Below are 21,458 nucleotides of genomic sequence, written 5' to 3'. Positions count from 1 at the left end.
GTAATGAATGTATAGGTCGATATGATATAGGTAACAAATGAAAAAACTGAAGGGGATAAAAGCTTCTTTCCCTCAAAATAAGTCTTCTTTCACCTCCAAATGACTCTAAAATTCCAAACTTCATTTTTAGAGTGTTATATATTTATAAAAAATATAAGAAATAAGCATGAATCATCAAAGTTTTTGAAGATTTTTCGAGTTTTGAAAAAATATTGCAAAAATAGGTAAGCTTTTTTCAAATTTTCTCATAATATCTTAGTGATTTCTTGTTTTTTCTTGAATGCTTGAAAATGTTTAAACTATGTTGATTTGCATATGTATGAAAATTTTATGAAGAAATTTGGGAAAAATATAAAATAACAAAAAAAAATTGAAAAATGTATTTTTTTATCTACCTCTAAAGACTATATGCTCATAAAGATTATGTATGTTGTAGATCTATGAATGATCTATCATATCCATAGAGCAATTAAAGTTTCTTCTTCAATAATTATTATTTTTTATTTCTTTATATTTTTTAGAACAAAAAAATTAATTGTACTTTTATGATCTAATCATAAGAATTAAATATATTGTAGATCATTGGATAATTTTTCATATCCACAATGCAATTGAAATTTCTTCTTTAATAATTTTTTGAATATATTGTACAATCTTTATTTAAATTTGATTTTTTTTGTAATATTTGGAATTAAAAATAGATAATAATTATTTAAATAAAAATAATTATTAATTATATTTTCACTTTGAAGTTATGCCAATGTGTGCTTTATGGTTGGATAGGATAGTTGGGGTTTTCCCATCTCTTAGAACTTAAGAATTATAATTTATAAATTATAGTCAAGTATAAGGTCTTTTAACAAAAAATATAATTAACTATGATGTATTTTTCATAAAACCCACAAAAATTATAATTGACTATGATATATTTTTCATAAACCCATTAAAATATATTAATTTAATGTATATATACTTTATTTAGGCCTTGTATCTAGTGTTATTGATATATTTTTATAATTTATTAAAGTATTTATAATGTTTCATGCATATCTTAATTTTTCTTCAATACACATGCATATCTAAGACATATCCTAATGAATCTCTTAAAATTGTCTTTCCAATACACTTGACATTTCCCATACTTTGAATCATGGTACACACTACACCCGATCTCAGTCAGTGTACATTTCATTTTGACCTTTTATTGATTAACTGTTTAATATTTATGAAGGGACAACCATGTCCTTTGGAAGATATCACCCGACTCAGATATACCATCAAGAACAATAGATCACATAGGGGATACCTTCTCACCCTCCAGCAGCCAAGCTACAGACGTGAAACACCGGCCTCGCTTGTTTTGGAGCAAGTTCAGCCTCAATTCTCTAATTTGGCACATCTATTCCGAATATGCTCTTATCCATTTACGATGATTTTATCACATTCATATCCCAAAACTTCTCCGAAAGCAATCACTCAATCTAAAATGGAAATCTTCATATTCAAACAGGAAAATGATAGATAGCCCCTGAATCTTTCCTGCTTTTGGTAAATCATGTAACTATTTTTTGAAAGAAAAAAGATCTATTATTTGCATCATGAGATGTTACTACTAAAAATTACCATAAATGAATTGGAATAGGGGCACGAGCCACCAGCAGTCAGAAATAAGCTCTTTCAACTGGAGTACGAGGAATGGTGTGAAAATCACTACCCTGAAGAAGAATTCCAGAAACCAAGGTTACAATGACAAGGCTCAGCTACAGTACATATAAATCCCTTCGTGATTTGGTGTTAGCTTTGATTAGTGTCAATCAAACCCATCCATTTCCTCTGCCATTAGAATTCTGTCCTTTTGCATCAGATGATGAGGAACCTGGAACACCATGGCTTGATCTCTTCCTCTTGTGGGTCTTCCATGTAAAGATGTCCCCACTCCAACCATAGTCCCCAATGCCTTCATATTCAGGTTTGTTACACTGTACAGGTCCAGATTTGAGCCTCTTCGGGGTCCGGCTCATGAAATTTTCGCTTGCTCCCTCACTGGTCATAGACTCACCATTTCTTGGCTCTGATAACTTTTGCTCTACCCCGACATGATCACTGGTTGACTCATTGGCATCAGGAGGAAGATGCTCTCTCCTGCTGGTCATGAGCTTGGACAAGTCTTCTCCATTTTCAACAGCTTTCATCCACTGTACGTCACTCAGTGTATCAGCATAAACCACCTCTTTTCTACGTCGTTTCCCTGTAATGCTACCACTGTTGGGTTCAGTATCTTTGGTCTTATCTGCATTATCAGGGACAGAATATGCCCAATCAGGTACCTCATGTTCCTCCATCAATCTTGATCTGTAGTTCTCCTTTTGTCGTCTTTCCTCATCCATCTTCTCAAACAACCAAAATTCTTCTTCCGTTCTAGCTGCAAGACGATTTATCTCTCTCTCACTAGGCACATCTGTCCCTAATGAGTCGGTACCTCTCCGCATGATCTCCTGCAACATCTCTCTTCTGTCCTGAGCTGCACAAACAAAGATCAACTAGGTTTACATGGCCAAGTTTTATAAATAAAAGTTGATAACCATATCCAATTTTCAAGCAGTATAATGTTGAAAGCTGTCAAGTTAAATTTCTTCAATCTCAACGTATAGATACATCCACATTTTTACACTATAACTATTATGGAGTCACTGCTGAAGGATCAAGAGTCATACCTGTGGAAGTTGTATTAAATAATCCAGCCTGGATGACCTTGGCATCAATGCCCATTTTCTGTTTTGCGCGTTCCAATATAACCTCTTCAATTGAACCAACACTAATGAGCACAAAAACCCTAACTTCCTTCTTTTGCCCTATGCGATGTGCTCGATCCTCTGCCTGTTGATCCATTTGGGGATTCCAATCACTATCAAAGATAATGACAGTGTCTGCAGTTTGTAAGTTCAGACCAAGGCCTCCAGCACGTGTGCTTAGAAGAAACATGAAAATTGGAGAATCTGGTGCATTGAACTGCTTTAGTAGTGCCCCTCTTTCTTCTGTCTTTGTTGAGCCATCAAGTCTAAGATACTTAAAATCATGCAGTTGCAGATAAATTTCAAGAATGTCTATGAGGCGTGTCATCTGTGAGAAAAGCAGAACTCTGTGCCCTGCTTTTTGGAGTTTTGGAAGTAGGCGATCAAGCAGTTCGAATTTTCCTGATGCTCTCACAATCTCTTCCTTACGCCACATATTGTATTCTCCAACAAAAAGGTATGGATGATTACAGCACTTCCTTAGTTGCATTGACAGATTCTGTAAACTCTTTGACTTCCCAGATCCTGCATATTGTCTTATTAGTAATATGTTTGATTTTCCTCCCTTCAGCAAGTTAAATCCGATTAAAGGGAGAAAGATGAATATAATAAAAAATTAGATAGCTTAAATTTGACATAAGATACTTCAAGGAAAATAAGAATAATCACATTAAGAACAAAGTTTTTTTGGTAATAAATAAAAAGGAAATTTTATTGAAAAACAGAAGAAAGAGAAAGTACAAGAAAGGTGATAAGAAATCACCCACAAAGAGGATAAGAAAAAACCAATAAGCCAAAAACCCTCCAGGACCCTTGAAGCACAAACAAGAACTTCCCCTTCCCTTATCCATTTAGATCCAACCACTTACTACCAAAATCCACTCTCCTCAAGACCCCAAAAAAACAATGAACCCAGAAGAAACCTTTAAACCACCCTTCCCTAATCTCAACTGATTTCCTCAATCAACATGATGAAGATGATGAACAACAATGAGAATACTACATGATGAAGATGCTCCAAATTTAATTCTAACCTCATTTTGACCTCAAATAATTTTCCAGAACCAGAGAAGGAGGATCTCAATGATCAAGAAAGAAAAAGGAAAAGAAAAATGCCAACCATCTAGTGAAAAGACATAAGTAGGGTGGCCAAAATCTATATTTGGGTGGGAATGAAATGGAAGAGAGAAAGTAAATCTTAAAGTTTGCTTATGCGAATTGGTTTCATTTAAAGGGCAAAAGAGGAAACTAGTTTCTGCTGCACATTTTTAGTAAGGTGCACTGAACTTATTTTTGCTGAAACGTGAATCCTGTTGTGTGTGCGTGGAGGGCAGGGGGTAGCCATTTTCTTTTCCCTCCCAGCAAAGAAATCTAACAAAAAACCTTCATTCATCTTGAAGCAACCATCTCTCTCCTATTCAGAAAGAACTTATTTAGGGTTTGGAAGTTCTTTGAAGATGATAAAGATGCAAGAGATACGGAAATTGCAACAGTTTCAGCTACTGACTGCCTGAAATTTAAAGGACATTGGTAGAGAGAAGCTCTGATGGTGGAAATGGCAAGAACAAGTTAAGAACAGGGAGTCAAGTGAAGATTTATGCAAGATAACTGGGTTTGGATGATCAGTGAATTGCAAAATGCCATTGTTCTACAGTCTGTGTTTGTTTGTGTGCATGTCAAGTTGTTTCAATCTAGAAACCGTTTGCAGTAGATCCCTCAGTGTAACTGTGCTCTGCTTATACATCGCTGCATCCAAACAGTAGAAGTGGAATCCAAGGACTAGCATCCAAACAACAGAAATACATTATCAATGGATTCATATTCTATGGGCTTTGGTATCAGTGGAAGAGGATTCCTCGAGTCAAATTCCATTTACACTTCCACTGGGCGATCCAAAAACATCCAAAGTGTAGGTGCAAACTTATTAGAACTTCGATAAGATTTAAGATCTGTTGCCGAACTCCACAGTATGCTGCCCCTGCAGTACCTTGTGGACCATTGTGTGACCTAGATATCTCTTGAGCTTTACTGTTGAAAAGAAGTTATTGAGAATTGGCAACCCATACTATATTAACACAGACACTTGAAGCACAATCTGATACTACCATTCCAACATGCATCAACTACATGTGCATTTGGTTACTAACATCTTCAAGGCATGATTCAACAGTTAATTTTCAATGGATCATTATCAGCAGAGATTAACAAATTACAATAACCATTGGATGAATGAGGGGTCATCCAGGGGTGCACATCAAGGCAAACTTGTTAGAATATAAATATTACCTTTCCTTCCACACTAAACTCTTCCATTGGATTCCAAGATCAGCCAATTCCACTGCTAGTCTTGTTAGAGAGGGTGTATATTGTTTGTACAGAGAGCCCTACATTTAGCTCATCTTGCTTTCAATTCTTTTTTAATGTGTAACTCAGGGTTGTGTGCATTCTTTTTCATTTTGAACTAGCGTCAGGCCCCTGAATAAATATTTTATCAGAACAAGTGAAAAAAAGTAAAGTTTTTTCTTAATTGTAAATTTTGAAGCTCACATCATATAAGAATTTTAAAGAAAATATAAAAAATAAATTGATGCCAAAAATAATATCTATATAATCTAATGTTGTTGGAGATCAAAACCATTTTAAAAAACAAATTACCTAATTACTTTATGGATATATGGAGCCACCATGGAAGTATCCTACAAATAATTAAAAATAGTTGATCCAAAATAAAAAAATAATAAAACAAAAATGCCAATATCCCTATTATAGCCTATTTTGAGCTAGGGAACATTTTCCTTGAAAAGTTGCTAAATCCCTGACTTTCCCCCCTCTCTCCCCCTCCCATCCCTCCCCACCCTCTCTCCCTCACTCCCCCCAACCCCTCCAACAATATACACTTGATAAAATGTCTTAGTGCATATCATATGTTAAGTTACTTAATTTTGCTTAAATGTAATTTTCAAGACTTTATTAATTACTTTAAAGTCATTAATTGTAATTGTAAAATTATTTGTTTTAAAATTCGAGTAATTAATGTAATTTAAGTATTTAATTAGTTTAATTAAATTAGTAATTAATTAATTTACCATATTTAATCAATTAAATTAAATTAACTAAATTAATTACACTAAATTAATTTGCTTCATTTACCTAATTGAAATATCTAAATTTTTTTTCAAAGTTATAGTAAGGCATACTCTATAATACATTCAACGAAAATTGATGGAACATGAATTTTGCCTTGCAAATATTACAATTGAAATCATATCACTTCTCTTTCTTTCTCTCTCTCAATCTTTGAAACGTCAATTGGCCACACATTTACTCCATTTTATCCTTCCTGATCACAAAAAATCTAACCATCAATTGAAATCATGGATTTTTATTTTATTTTATTTTATTCAAATATAAGCCAAAAAAGATAAAACTCTAAAAATTTATTTATTTTTTAAAACAAAGGCACGGGCCCGAGCCAATGTGTATGTGTTAATCGAGCCAAGCTTACGAGCTTTCGAGCCAAACGTTTTATTGGTCGAGCCCGAGCTCGAATAATTAATCAAGCTTTACCCTAAGGTTCGAACTCGAATCAAACCTAATCGAATTCGAGCCCAAACTATTCGATTAGAGCTCGATTCGATTGTGACCTTAGTTGGGATAGGTTTTATTTTTAGGCCTAGCCCAAGCCTGCAAATTTCTAAGTCAAGCTTGGGCCCAATACTTTAGGCCTAGCCCAAGCCCGACCCAATGGAAGGAGTGGTTGAATTCTTGGAGAGAGAAAGAGAGTGAGGGGAGATAGAATGTTTTAAAATATTAGTTTTCTTTCGTTTCATGGAATTTGATTGAGACGTTAAATAGAGGTAGATGAAAAGGCCAGGCTTGGCCCAAAAATTCTAGGCTTGGTCCTAAGTTTTACGTTTAAACTTGGTTTGGGCTTGGCCCTGCATTAGGCCCATAAAATTTTAGCCAAGCTTTGGCTCAATACTTTAGCCCAAGTGCCCAACTTGAGCTTACATTAGGCTCACAAATTTCCAAGTCAAGCTTGGGGCCAACCAACCCAAGCTCGACCTGGGCTTGAGCCTAGGCAGCTTGTTCAAGGCTTGGGCCTAGGTTGCTTGTCCAAGCATGGCCCTAGGCTTATATTGATTAATTGAAAAAACATATTAAAAAACATTTATTATCTACAAGATTCCATTTTGCAAAAGCTCATGAGGTGTCTATATATATATAATATGTATTTCTATTATTGGTCAAAAAAGAAGAAAGAAGATCCATAGTCTAAGATGTTGATAATTGAGTGCTATAGTGTGCATTCATGAATCTCCTAAGGTAACTGGTAATCTCATATGCATTGTCAGTCTGAAGTCTTGTCCTGTTTTATAGATATCGGTCAAGAAAGAAAGAAGATGGATTCATAAAGTGCACTCACGATGTTTGTCAATAGATCTCCTATAGTAACCTCACAGACATTGTGAATTTGATTAAATCCTTATCTTGAATCATAGACATCATGAAAAAAAAAATGAAGAGTGGGAGAACCATTGGAGGAACCTGATGGCTAGAGCCTTACCCAGAGTCACTTCTGATCACTACCCTATCCAGTTAAGTCCTGAAACACTAGCCTTTGGTCCACGACCATTCAGATTTGAGAATATGTGGTTGACTCACCCGAATTTTGTGCATCTAATTGGGGATTGGTGGAGGGAAGAGGTAAGAGGGGTGAAGTGGAAGGGAGTGAGATTCCACAAGAAGCTAAAAAGGTTGAGATCCAAGATCAAGGATTGGAACAGGGAACACTTTGGAAGAAACTTAAAGAAGGATTTGGAAGAGGTTCTTCTGAGAGAGGAAATTTCCTAGAGGCAAAAGTTAAGACATAGATGGATTAAGGTAGGGGATGGAAATACAAAATTTTTCCATGCGTTGGCTAATGGGAGGAGAAGGAAAAATTTTGTGGCTAAGTTAGAGGTAAATGGGGAGGAAGTCACAAATCAAGATGAGATAGCAAGACTGTTTGTGGATCACTTCAAATCAATCTATAGAAAACCTTTGATTAATAGGCCAACATTGGAGAATTTGGAGTGGACTAGGTTATCTGAAGAACAAGTGTTTTGGTTAGAGAGGGATTTCAGTGAAGAAGAGATCCGACAGGCGATATTTTCAATGGATAGATCCAAAGCACCTGGCCCAGATGGCTTCACAATGGCTTTTTATCAGGACTGTTGGGATGTGGTAAAAGAAGATTTTATCGAGGTGTTTCAGGAGTTTGTAGATACGAAAAGGGTAAGCCCTGGAGCTCATGCCACCTTCTTAGCCCTAATCCCAAAAAAGATAGATGTGAAGGACCGTAAGGAGTACAAGCCGATTAGTCTGGTTACAAGCACCTATAAAATTCTGGCCAAAGTGTTGTCCTTAAGAATTCGAGTAGTACTACCCTCCATCAATAGTCAAGCACAAGGTACTTTTGTGCAGGGAAGGCAAATAACAGATCAGATCCTAATAGAAAATGAGTGTGTGGAGGACATGAGAAAGTCGGGGAATCAAGGTTTTGTATGTAAGTTAGACTTGGAGAAGGCTTATGATTTTGTGGATTGGAGCTTTTTATTAGAGGTCCTTGGGTGTTGTGGTTTTGGAGATAGATGGTGCAACTGGGCAAAGGGTTGTATTAGCTCCTGTCATTACTCAGTCTTGGTGAATGGGGTGGTCAAAGATTTTTTCCCTACCTGTAGAGGCCTTAGACAAGGTGACCCTCTTTCCCCATTTCTTTTCACCTTAGTTGCAGATGTTTTCAGCAGATTAATCTCTAAGGCAGATAGGGAAGAGGAAGTGAGTGGCTGGAAGATATGAAGGAATAACATTAGGGTAACCCACCTACAGTTTGCTGATGATATCATAATTTTTTGTGAAGAGGGTGACAGGCAAAAAGTGAGGAATTTTTTGTGGTCTAGACCGGTTCCACCTAAAGTTATTATTTACTGTTAGGAGGTGTTTTATAGAAAGATTAATACCCTGGACTGTTTGTAGAGGAAAAGACCTTCTTTGTGTTTGTCCCCTAACTGGTGTGTACTTTGCAGGGCTAGTGGTGAGGACTGCTCTCACTTACTTGTATCTTGTTCCTTTTCTAGTGCTATTTGGAGTTGGATTTTCTCTTTGTTTGGGTGCAGGTGGAATCTGTCCACAGATTTAAGTCAGCTATTCGATCCTTCATTTTTTGTGTGGCCTACGAGACAAGGAAAAATAATGTGGAGATGTATTAGAGCAGCCGCCTTGTGGACAATATGGGAAGAAAGGAATGCAAGGGTATTTAAGGAGGAGGAAAGAAGCACTCAAGTTGTTGAGGACTGTATATTAACTAGGGCCATTCATTGGTTGAGAACTATGGGCCTATTTTATACGTTCTCCTTTGATGATTTTTGGAGAAACTGGTTAGCGGTGGCTAACAGCCATACAAGGAAGGACAGGAATTCTGTTGTGTGGATGCCTCCACCTGAAGGATGGGTAAAGCTGAATTTTGATAGAAGCAGCCAAGGAAACCCAGGCCCTTCCGGGATAGGAGGGGTGCTGAGAGATAATGAAAGCAAAATATTAGCATTGTTTTCAGGCCCCATGGGAATAGGAGACTCCAATAGAGCTGAGTTATTAGAGGCAGTACAAGGTATCCAGATTGCAGAACAGTTAGGAGTCCAGCACTTGGTAGTTGAAGGGGACTCTGAGATTGTTGTGGGATGGCTGACAGAACCAGCTTCAGCTACGTGGCGACATAGAGATATGCTAAGGAAAGTCAACTGGATCACAAAAGACATGGATGTTACCTTTCATTGGGTGGGAAGATCAGCAAATGCCTTAGCGGATGGGTTAGCTAAGCAAGGGGCCTCAAGGGAACATTTATTTTGGGCTGCTTTGTAATTTTAGTTCTGGTTAATTTTGGTCAATTCTGCTTTAGTTTGATGTAATATTTGTTAGAAGAGGTAACAACTCGTGCCTCCTCTTGGGTCTACTGTATTGCCTCATATTGCTGTTTTAATAAATTATATTCATTCATAAAAAAAAAATGAGAACAGATGAAACCAGAACCAGAGATTCTTTCTCTATTTTTCTATTCTTTTGCCTAGGGGATAGGGGTTAGTTAGCTAATAAGATGCATATAAGAACTTCCTTGTTGACACAAACAATCATCCACACTTAAAATTGGGAAAAATTATTCATGGCTGAAACCAGGAAGAAAAATAAACTCACCAGTATCAAGACCAACTCTGCCCACATTAGTGACCTGTTGATAATATACTTTCTGCCACGCTGACAGATCACATTTCAGTATGACCTGTATTTTCCCAGGAAGAAACTTTTCCACTTCATCTTTCTTCCTCCTCAGTATGAATGGTCTTATAACCTGGAGATCCCATAACATGTGAGAAATGAGAACTGAAAAGGGTTACACAAAACAGAATTTGGGTAGCTACAAAAACTCACCTGATGCAATCGGCGAATAATCAATAACTCTTCTTCATCTGTAAGAGAAACATCACATCGATCTGCAAAGGGTGCATTAAACCACTCTTCGAAATTCTCCACAGAATTAAAAATGCTTGGTAGGAGGAAATTAAGCAGGGCCCACAGCTCCTGCAGACTATTCTGTATTGGTGTACCAGTTAATAGAAGTCTACGTCTAATGCGATAGCTGCACAAAAAAATAAATGCGATTAGAGATGCTAAGTTCCTTTTCTGTTAGGACAAAATACAACATGGAAATAGCAATAAATTAATTAGAAAGATGATAGAGGAGTAAAAGGAAAAACATAGCAATCTTCTGGACATACAACATTACATATGCTACTTCCAGAAGACTGCAAACTTAAATATGCTATTTACAGAACAATGTTAACTTAAATTTGAGCGTGGCTCAAAAACAGTTCTGTTTTTTGTTGCTGATATTAAAAACAGTTCTGTTTTTCTCTTTTATTTTTTATTGCACAATGATGTAACATAGATGCAGGAGGATTTAAAAAGATGTTACCAAAACCCAGGATTTTATATGTTATACTATCCCAAATGCAAGGACCTATAAGCTTTTAATGCATGTATATACAAAAGAGTAGGAGAATAAACAGCAACAACCAAAGGCTTTACAATGTAAATAAACACATTAGAAGGGTTGAAATCTTCCAAAGCTAATGCCAAGATCATTAATGAACTACGAGCATCTGCACAAATGCAAGAGAAGAAAAACAGCCTTTTGAAATGAAAGGACTGTTCAAAATGTTGCAGAAAATTGATTAAGAATAGCAGAAATCAGGTTTCAAGAAGAGAGGAGAGGAAGAAGAAGATGGCGGCAATAAGGGTTCAGAGAGAGATTTTCGAACATAATCTCCTCTTACACCCCTATTCCTATTTCATTAACTTAATTTTAGTAATTTACAGAGGCCCTAAGTTGAGGCCCATTACAGCAAAGAACATAAAGAAACAAAATAAGACCAACAGTCTATGGCCATTGGGCCCATCTTCTCTATACTCCCCCTGAAGTTGAGCATAGATGTCAATCATGCCAAGCTTGCCTATATCATGCTGAAGTTTAGCCTTGGGGATGCCCTTGGTAAGGAAATCAGCTAGCTGTCTTTCAGAAGTGATGAAAGGTAGACAAACTTCTCCAGAAGCCACTCTTTCTCAAATGAAATGTCTATCAACTTCAATATGTTTGGTTTTGTCATGTTGCACTGAATTGTGAGCAATATTGTGGCAGCCTGATTATCACAGTATAACATCAATGGCTTATCATGCTCCATACCCAGTTCTTCCATCAAGGATCGAAGCCACAACAACTCAGAAACTCCATGAGCCATGGTTCTGTATTCAGCTTCGACTGAAGATCTGGCCACAACTGATTGTTTCTTGCTTCTCCAAGAACAATATTACCTGCCACCAAAGCTACAATACCCGGACATAGATCTTCTGTCATCGACATTTCCAGCCCAATCAGCATCTGTGTAGGCTTCGAGCTTCATATGACCATGCTTAGCAAATAGAATTCTCTTTCTAGGAGAACCCTTCAAATAGCATAGAATTCGTTCTGCTGCTGCCATGTGAGTATCCCTGGGAGCATGCATGAACTGATTAATGCAACTGACAGCATATGCAATGTCTGGCCGAGTCATGCACAGATAGAACAGTTTCCCAAGTAGCCTAGAATACTCCCCTTATCTTTCAACAATATTCCATCTGAGGCAGAGAGTTTATGACTCATATCAATAGGAGTAGCAACTGGTTTAGCACCCATCTTCCCTGTTTCAATGAGCAAGTCAAGTACATACTTTCGTTGAGAGATAAGAATCCCATCCTTAGATCGAGCAACTTCTATGCCAAGAAAACATCTTAATTCCCCCAGATCTTTGATCTCAAACTCTATATGAAGGAAAGATTTAAGATCATTCATCCCTAATACATCATTACCAGTCACAACTATATCATCAACATACACTATCAGATATACTGCCAAAGATCCTCTCCTCTTCACAAAGAGGGTATGATCAGACTAAGTTTGTACATGGCCAAAGTTAACAAGGGCAGCCCTAAACCTTTCAAACCATGCCCTAGGGGACTGTTTAAGTCCATAAAGAGATTTCTTCAGCTTGCAGACTTTCCCTTCCATATCTGTTTCATACATACCTGGAGGCAGAAACATATAAACCTCCTCATGTAACTCTCCATTCAGAAATGCATTCTTTACATCTAGCTGGTAAAGTGGCCAATCTGAGTGTGCAGCCAGAGATAGCAGAACTCTCACAGAAGTCATCTTTGCAACAAGAGCAAAAGTCTCCAGATAGCCAATCCCATATGTCTGTGTATAACCTTTTGCAACCAGCCTAGCTTTGTACCTTTTAATGGTGTCATCAACATGATATTTGTTGGTAAAAACCCACTTACAACCTACTGGTTCCTTCCCTTCAAGCAAATCAACCACTTCCCAAGTGTCATTCTTATGCAGGGTATCAATTTTTGTTCTCATAGCATCCCTCCATTCTAGAATATTAAAAGCTTCTGACACAAACCTGGGTATTGGGTTAGAAGCAACAGAAGAAAGATAGCCAAAATATGAAGGAGAGAGCAAACTATAAGAAAGGTGTTTGGAAATGCAGTGTGCAGTACACTTCCTTTTACCTTTCCTGATAGCAATAGGGACATCAAGGTCTGGGAATGATGGCTCCAAAGGGGTTGTATCAGTACTTGTTGTCTCTTCTGTGACTGGAAGTGCAAGAGGCTCATGTGATGTAGAGGAAACAATCTGCTCACTTCTAGTTCTCTGCCGTTGGTACAGCCTGGGATTAGAAAGAGGACAAGGAGGTAATGGAGGAGGAATAGGAACACTAGAATGAGAATGAGATGATTGATCCTCCCTTGACTCATTTGAAGGAGGAAGAGGCTTAGAAAAAGACTCAACTGGGACAGGAAGGGGGAGAGCAAACAACTGTGACAAATTCACCCCCTTTGGACAATGCCTCTCCTGAGAAGGATAATAAAAAGAAGAAAGCTCATCAAAAGTGACATCCATTGAGACAATACCGAGTTCCAGTCTTTGGATCAAAACAACAATAACCCTTTTGTGTGGGGGAATAACCAAGGAAAATGCACTTGTGGGCTTTTGGTTCAAATTTATGTCTTTGGATACTTGGAATACGTACATAACAAGTGCAGCCAAAGACACGGAGTGGAATAGGAAAAAGGTCCTTGCCCGGATGAAGAAGACTGAAAGGAGACTTAAACCCCAACACCCTAGATGGCATACGATTAATTAGGTAGGTTGCAGTGAAAACAATATCACCCCAAAATCTTGTAGGGACATGTGAGGCAAACAAGATACTTCTTGCAACTTCAACAATATGCCGGTTTTTTCTCTCAGCAACTCCATTCTGTTCTGGGGTCCTAACACAGGAGCTTTGGTGAATAACCTCGAAATCAGTGAGATAACAGGTTAGGTTTTTCTCAAAATATTCTTTTGCATTGTCGGATCTGAAAATTTTAATTCTTGTATCAAATTGGGTTAGAACAAATTCATGGAATTGCCTTACAAGTCTGAGAACTTCATCACGGGACTTCATCAAAAAATATCCAAGTATATCGTGAAAAATCATCAATGAACAGGATAAAATATTTGTAGCCACCCATAGAGGGTAAGTGGTAAGGCCCCCACACATCAGAGTGCACAATATGGAATGGAAAAGATCTTTCATTACTCAAAGGGTAACTGCTTCTATAACGTTTTGACAACTCACAAGACTCACAATGAAGACTTGACAAACTAATTCCCATAAATAGTTTTGGGAATAAATGACTTAATGAAATAAAAGAAAGATGACCCAAACAAAAATGACATAACATGACATGATTGACAGACTCTGAAGATGTAGATCCAAATGCAACTTTCCCAGGTTGTCCATGGCCCTGTCCAGGAGTGTCCAACAGATATATTCCATTCGCCTCATGGCCACTCCCAATCACTTCCTGAGACTCCAGATTCTAAAAAACACAGTAAGAAGGAAAAAAGGTTACATAACAATTCAAAGACTTAGTTAGGCTACTTACAGATAACAAATTTGTATTTAGTTTGGGTACATGAAGAGCAGAAGAAAGTACCAAAGAGTCTGTAGCCTTGATGGTTCCCTTGCCAGAGATAGGAGCAAGAGAGCCATCAGCTAGGGTGATTTTGTCACGGTCAGGAAGCAAATCATAAGAAATAAACAAAGTGGAAAGACTGGTCATATGATCAGAAGCACCAAAATCAATAATCCAAGGGATCCTACGATCACTTGCGATAGTTGCATAGTTAGCAAAAGCCCGTATACCTGAATGAGCAAATGCAGAAGAGGTTGAATTTCCTAGAGGGTTGGAAGAAGAGGCCACACCCTCTAGGTGACTGATCATCCTTCCAAACTTCTCATACTCTGCCTTCATAGCTGCTAACTGCTCACTAGCAATCTTCTCTTCAGTTAGGCATCTGTCACTATCTAAACCAACAGCAATATTGGCACTCCTTGCCTTCATATTATTATATTTCTTTTGAAAACGAAGAGGAAGAAGTTCCGTATGCAATTTCCAACACTTGTCTTGTGTGTGTTTTGGTTTCTTACAGTACTCACAAATAATTTCTTTCTTCCCCGAGCCAACTGGATTTCCTATAATTCCCTTAGGTTTCACCCCCATATTAGCAAAGTGATCATTTAGGCCAGCCCCTTGAACTTGGACTAATCTCCTACTTTCTTCACTACTTACCAAGGCATAGGCTTGAGACAATGAAACACTATCCTTGGATAAGGTATTCTGCTTTGTGATGTCATATTTCGGGATTCAACCTTGTCAAAAACTCAAACACCCTGTTTCTCTAAACAAGTTTCCTGTAGGTCTCAGCATCATTAGCGCTTTCCTAGGCTACAGTTTCCATCAAGTCAATTTCTTGCCATAGAGATTTCAGTATTGAGAAATAAACAGCAAAAGGTTTCTCCCCCTGTCTTAAATTTTTCACATCACTCCTTAGCTTGTATGCTCTGGCTACATTTAATTTCTAGGAATAGGTTTCAGCAACACTGCCCCATATTTCCTTTGCTGAACTCATCCACAAATAGTGTTGACTAATTTGAGGTTGCATTGAGTTCACTAACCATCCGATTATAGTATAGTTTTCTTGCATCCATTTTTCATAGGATGGATCATCTTCCGAGGGAGCCTTCTTGCTCCCAGAGATATAACCTCATTTGCCTCTACTGCAAATATGAATTTTTACTGATTGTGACAATGCCAGATAATTAGTTCCATCTAGCTTGACTATGGTCACAGCCAGTAAAGAGTTAACAGAGGCTCCCGGAACCTGTCCAGATTCAGCAATATGCTTGTTTTCAACTTCTAAAGAGTCCATCTTCTTAAAACACTTCAAAAATAACATCTAATAACTTCAAATAACAATCAATGAAGACAAAAAATATTGTGTTGTGAATCAACCTCTATGCAGCCGTACCTATCAACTGCATCACACCCGGAACCCAGGAGACATAGAAAAAACTCAGCCGCACCTTGTAGATTTCACAGAACACCAAGCAACTTGAATCGATCTTCAAGATGAAGAACAAATCACAAATGAAACTATACACAAGATTGCTAAAGGCTGCTAAAAGAAAAGTAGGCCATGAAGCATAAAGTGAATAAAACCTGACCAAGCTTGATTCAAACCAAAAGTAAGGGAAAAGAAATCTTTATCTATTGGGGTTTGGAAAGCCTATATTATTCAAATATAACATGAAACCCTTACTCTAAGGGGAATATAATTAGGGCTGGCAACAGGTCGGAACCAACTGGAATTGGAATTGACCCAACATGAAATGTTGAGGACCTGGACCCGATAGGGTATGTAATTTTTGGACCCAGAAATGAACCGATTGGTTCTCGGGACAGTCGGGTCTAACCCGACAGACCCGATTATATTAAATTAAAAATAAATATTTATGTTTAATATATTAAATATTCTATATATTATATTATATATGTAGTATATATAACTTATTTATTTACTATATTATACATTATATATATCGGGTCGGCCTAAATTGGTTCAAGACTAGGTGGAACCGCTTCCGAACCGGTAGTAATCGGGACCCTATATCAGGACTCAGAACCGACCCATCGGTTCCAGTTCCCAGAACTAGATCCATCGGGTTGGACCCAACCCATTGACAACCCTAAATATAATGACCCCAAATGCAATCAACCTCGATCACCTCCAAATCCCTTCTAGTCAGAGCTTCACAGAAAAGCTCACTTTAAAATTTTCTTTTAGGGGGCATTCTTTTTTTGGATTTTGAGAGGGGGGAAATTGGTCAATGGGATTTTGGGTTCCCATTGACCAAGAAACCATGTTTTTTTTCAGATTTATGTGGGGACCAGGGAAACTTTATTTTCTTGGGTATCACTTACTTGGGTAAGTGATACCCATCTCCTAGGTGGGTAAATAACTTTCCCATCTGGAGGGAAAGTTGCCAACACTTGAATGGGACAAAAATGCCCCTTTTAATAATGGATTTTTGTGGCTAAAATGGACGTTGCCTTATTTACTTGGGAAATAAAAGAACATGGCTAAATGCACTTACCCGGGTAAATGTTTCCCAAGAAACACTTACCCAGGGAAGTGCATTTACCCGGCTAAGTAACTTACTGAAAAGCGAATGCGGCCTTAGTTTTTTGAAATGATTTCATCCTCTAAACCTATCAAATGAAAATATCTTCTGGTTTCAGGTGAAATTGGCAGCAGAAATCAATTTCTATACACAAAAGAGGTTGTCTAAAAGGTGTATTCTAAATAATACAGTTCCCTTTTGTGGATAAACACCTAAAATTGTCTTCCTATAAAGGTGAGGAAAAAAGCCAAAAGATCAAACTGCACCCAAATTACCGTCTTAGAACCTAACCTTTAAAGTCCTTTCCAACTTTGAACCCAATTAAGGCAACATTATCTCCAAAATCCTTTGGGAAGCCTTTCAATCACATGAAGAACTAACAGGTCTAGAAGACTACCCACACTCGAATTCACAATACTTAGCTGCTATGGCGCTCCCACAAAGACTCATCTCCTCTTTAGGAAATCCCTGTAGTCATATATTTATTTATTTATTTTTGAGAGAAGGTAAAGCATAATCTTATCAATGAAGAAAATGGGAGAAGCTCCCTTTACAGTGAGTGATTGTACAGTATGAGCATTCAAAGAAAATGCAGAAGTATACTAATTACAAAAAAGTGCCTCTGTAGACAGATTAGAAACTTTAGTCCAGATTTTTGCAGTCATGTTTTGGATCACTTCATCAGTTTGTGAGGCTCAGTTTTCAAAGATTCTACAGTTCATCTATATCCAGATGGTCCGTATGGAAGCAGCAGGAATCATGAACAAAATGACCCTCCCTCTCTAGAAAGGCCCTTGGTGTATCAGCTCTCTAAAAATTGAGAAGTTGTCTCAGGGAAGACCCAATTCAGCAGGAGACTGCCAAGAGCATGAGCCTAGATTTGTCTGCTAAAGGGGCAGTGCAGAAAGAGATGATCTACTGTCTCCAATTCCACGTTGCAGAGTGGATAGTTGGTGGAAGAAATAGAGATACCCCTCCTGTTTAGCTTATTCTTAGTTAAGCATTTGCCAAAAGCAATTGCTCAGAACAGAAAAAAGCCACTTTTGATGGCACCTTACGAGCTCAAACAGCCTTTAAGGGAAAGATGGGCGCACTAGAATAGAAGTGGTGGATCATGGACCTAACTAGAATATGCCTTTGCTAGCCTGCTTCCAAATTCTGTTGTCATCAGAGCTGGGATTCAGGTGAAAGGGTTGGAGCTGACTGAAAGCAGACTTGGAATGCTATTAGATTACAGAAAAAATGAGATAAAAACAAGAAGAAAAGGTTCAGTTGGAAGAAAGAAAAAGAGAAGAAAAGAGGGAGAATAAAGAGAGAATGATTTTCAGCTGAGATAGATTCAATCCTGTCTCCTTAGCTGTCAACCTATTGAATATCCTGGATAGCCAAGTTTTTTATGAGTCAGTGGATGATAGACGGGTGTGGGCTCTCAGTCCCTCTGGGTTGTTTGCCTGTAAATCTTTGTTCTCTTCCCTCATGTCCACTTCCCCTTCCCATTCCTTCCCTATTAAAGAAGTTCGGTGTGCCCCTATCTCCCCAGAAGTCAATGCCTTCTGTTGAGGTTTTAGATAGTTTTGTGCAGTTTTTAGTGGTAGTTTTTGATTATTTATTGTTTAGATAGGAAGCAGGGACCACAACACTCTTGTTGGGTCCTTTGCCCCTATCTCCCTAGAAGTCAATGCCTTCTGTTGAGATTTTAGACAGTTTTGTGCAGTTTTCAGTGGTAGTTTTTGATTATTTATTGTTTAGATAGGAAGCAGGGACCACAACACTCTTGTTGGGTCCTTTTTGAGTAGTTATTTTAAGTGTTTTATGCTGTTTTATGTGTTAGCTACCCTATTAGGGCATATTGGTCTTTGTAAAGTGAAGAGGGCGGCCAGAATTATTGCGCTCTCTTTTCCCTCTCAAATCTCCTCTTCTCTTTCTTCTCTCTTTTATTCTTCTTCAAGAAATATTCTTTTTCTTTTACAGATTTTTATTTCAACAGTTTTCTACTCCTGTTGGGAAGTTTATTATGGGATCATCAACACAGGTGATTTGCTGCAAAAGAAAAGACCAAATTGGTGCTTGTTCCCTGATTGGTACATTTTGTGTAAGTTGAATTGTGAAAGTGCTTTCCATCTCTTAATCTCCTGTCCTTTTGCTTGTTATATTTGATAATGGTTTTGCTCTCTTTTTGGTCCCAGGTAAATCCCTCCTGTTAGTTTGGAAAGACTCTTTAGCCCATCCTTTCTGAGAAGCACAAAGAGAATAGGTAGAATCTTGTGGAAGTGTGCAAGGGCAACACATGTGTGGACAATAGAGAAAGAAACAAGGAAGCAATCTTAAAGACTGTTACAATTAGAGTAGCTCACTGGGTGAAGACTTTGAAACTATTCTCAAATTTCTCAGTGAAGACTTTTTGGCTCTGTTTGGTTTGTGGGAAGATTTGGTGGGGATGGGATGGGATGGGATGAGAAAATGTGAAATTTTCACTTTCCATCGTTTGGTTATACATGGGAAAATAATGGGAATATTCCTTTTCCCATGTTTGTTTTGTGGGGAAATAATTGAGAGAAAAATGTTTGCTTTACTTTTTTTGTCAACCAAACCCAAAAATAAAATATTATTATATATTGAAAAAGGTTTGTACATCACCACCCAAAGAAGGGAATACCACAGTTCAGTTCCCTTCCATTCTATGATGATTTTGTGGAACATCTTAATGCTTGCTAGAAGATGTTCAGATGGAGAGCCAACCAAATTTCTCTTGCAAAATGGCAGAAGAAAAACAAATGATGCATTGTTTCCTAATATACATCATAGAGAAGGCATGGTTTATCCTCTTCATGTAAGAAAAAAAGCTTGTCCACAGTGGGAATTGCATCCCAGTAAACTCTCCATAGGAAAATATGGAATCTGAATGGAATTTTTAGCTACCATATAGATTTCCATTGTACCGTGTGATGAAAATGGCTGGGACAGGACTGTATAAAGAACTTGTATGATTTTACTGTGTAAATTTAAGAGCTTGAGTGTTTCCATAGCAACTGATCATGGTGCAAGTGACTAGAAGGAATGATTTTCACTATTTCCTCCATAGTGCCTTGAGGGAAAACAATGAGCAAAGAAGAGTGCTAAACCTAGTTTTGAAACTAGGAATGGAGGTTTGGTGGAACGTGATAAACTTGACTAATTAAATTGAAACAAGGCAAAACACCAAAAATGAAACAGGACAAAACAAATGTGGAGGAATCTTGTACAATACAGACCCACCAACTTACTGAAGAAATTTTTGAAATGAAAGAAGTAGATACAGGTTAAGTCCTTATGTTGTATAGTGTTGGGGATGAGAAGACATATGAAAATCAGCGTATGCATCAATGGAGGAGGGTGGAATTGCTTTGAGACGTTGTAAAAAATAGAAATAAGACAAATCCCTTTTATCATATCTAGGCAAATTGGTTTGAGATGTTGTGAAGCCCTTTTATCATATCTAGGCAAACCCAAATCTGAGATATTGAACTCAAGTTGGTGACAAAAACTTAGACCTGGGTTTTGTTATATTCAGTAAAAATAGCTCAGAAAGGTATTCACGGCTTCATGCATAGAAATGACTGAACGTTGCAGGTCAAAGTGTCACACCAGGGTCACACTGTTTTGGTGTGACAAGCCTCGATAAAACTCGATAAACCTTACCTTAATTTTCTTTCCCACTGGGGTCACACTGTTTTGGCGTGGCCCTGCATCCCACTTTTTGAGAAACTGTGTCCCACAATTTTCCCGTCCCATCCCTGTGCATCTCACAAACTAAACTCGAGAAAATGGAATCTTTAAAGAATATTCCTATTTTCTTATCCCTTTCTTGCAAAATAAACGCAACCTTTTAGAAATTGAGGGTCAATTTCCCATTCTTCCTCTAGGAAACAAAAGGTCTTGGAGGTTTGGTCTCCACCAAGTGGAGGATGGATGAAACTTAACTTTGATGGAGGAGTGATTAGAGATGAGAGTGGGAACATTTGAGGCTTGTTTTCAGGAACTATTGATCAGGAAATTCAGTGAGAGCTGAATTCGTGGTGGCTATTATTGGGGTGCAAAAAGCTAAGGAAATGGGAATCACAAGGCTGATTGTAGAAGGGGATTCAAAAATAGTCATCAGTGGATGAAAAAAGGAGAAGGGTATTATGGCACTTCATAAATGAATTCAGGTGGTTCAAGTTGCTGCCAGACAAATGCAAATTCATTTAAGATGGGTTAGGAGGTCCACTAATGGTTTGGCGGATGGATTAGGTAAACAAGGAGTAAATAGACATCATTTATTTTGGGCTCAATGTTAATAGGGTGGTGGGACTCTTTGTTGTAAAGGGTGTAATTTCTAACTTCTTGTTGTACTCTCCTCTTTTTAAGTTTTAATAAAATTCTTTGAGCTGCTGATAAAAAAAGACTTTAACACCAACAAAACAAGTTTCTAGCTGCTTGATCTCCCAATCAAAGAGGTTTCTTCTGAATTCAGGGAACAAACTCCAGAGTCAAGACTATC

At 37.8% G+C, this 21,458-nt stretch overlaps 1 protein-coding gene across 3 annotated transcripts in view; it reads right to left on the bottom strand.

Annotated features, from left to right (window-relative positions):
- Positions 1–1,476: 1,476 nt before the first annotated feature.
- Positions 1,477–21,458, bottom strand: part of LOC104612220 (putative ATP-dependent DNA helicase CHR12) — a 58,216-nt gene continuing 38,234 nt past the window's right edge. For all 3 annotated transcript variants that reach the window (XM_019200219.2, XM_010279571.3, XM_088904314.1), the window contains 4 exons: positions 10,257–10,464; positions 10,023–10,176; positions 2,715–3,317; positions 1,477–2,521 (listed from right to left, as the gene is read on the bottom strand). In XM_019200219.2, the coding sequence (XP_019055764.1) occupies positions 1,815–2,521; positions 2,715–3,317; positions 10,023–10,176; positions 10,257–10,464 (1,672 nt within the window). In that variant the 3' untranslated portion in view covers positions 1,477–1,814. The remainder of the gene's footprint in view (positions 2,522–2,714; positions 3,318–10,022; positions 10,177–10,256; positions 10,465–21,458) is intronic.

This window comes from Nelumbo nucifera, chromosome 4, assembly GCF_055504915.1.
Source record: "Nelumbo nucifera cultivar China Antique chromosome 4, China Antique-T2T, whole genome shotgun sequence".
NCBI classification, from domain to species: domain Eukaryota; kingdom Viridiplantae; phylum Streptophyta; class Magnoliopsida; order Proteales; family Nelumbonaceae; genus Nelumbo; species Nelumbo nucifera.
This window is presented reverse-complemented; position numbering and strand designations above follow the sequence as displayed.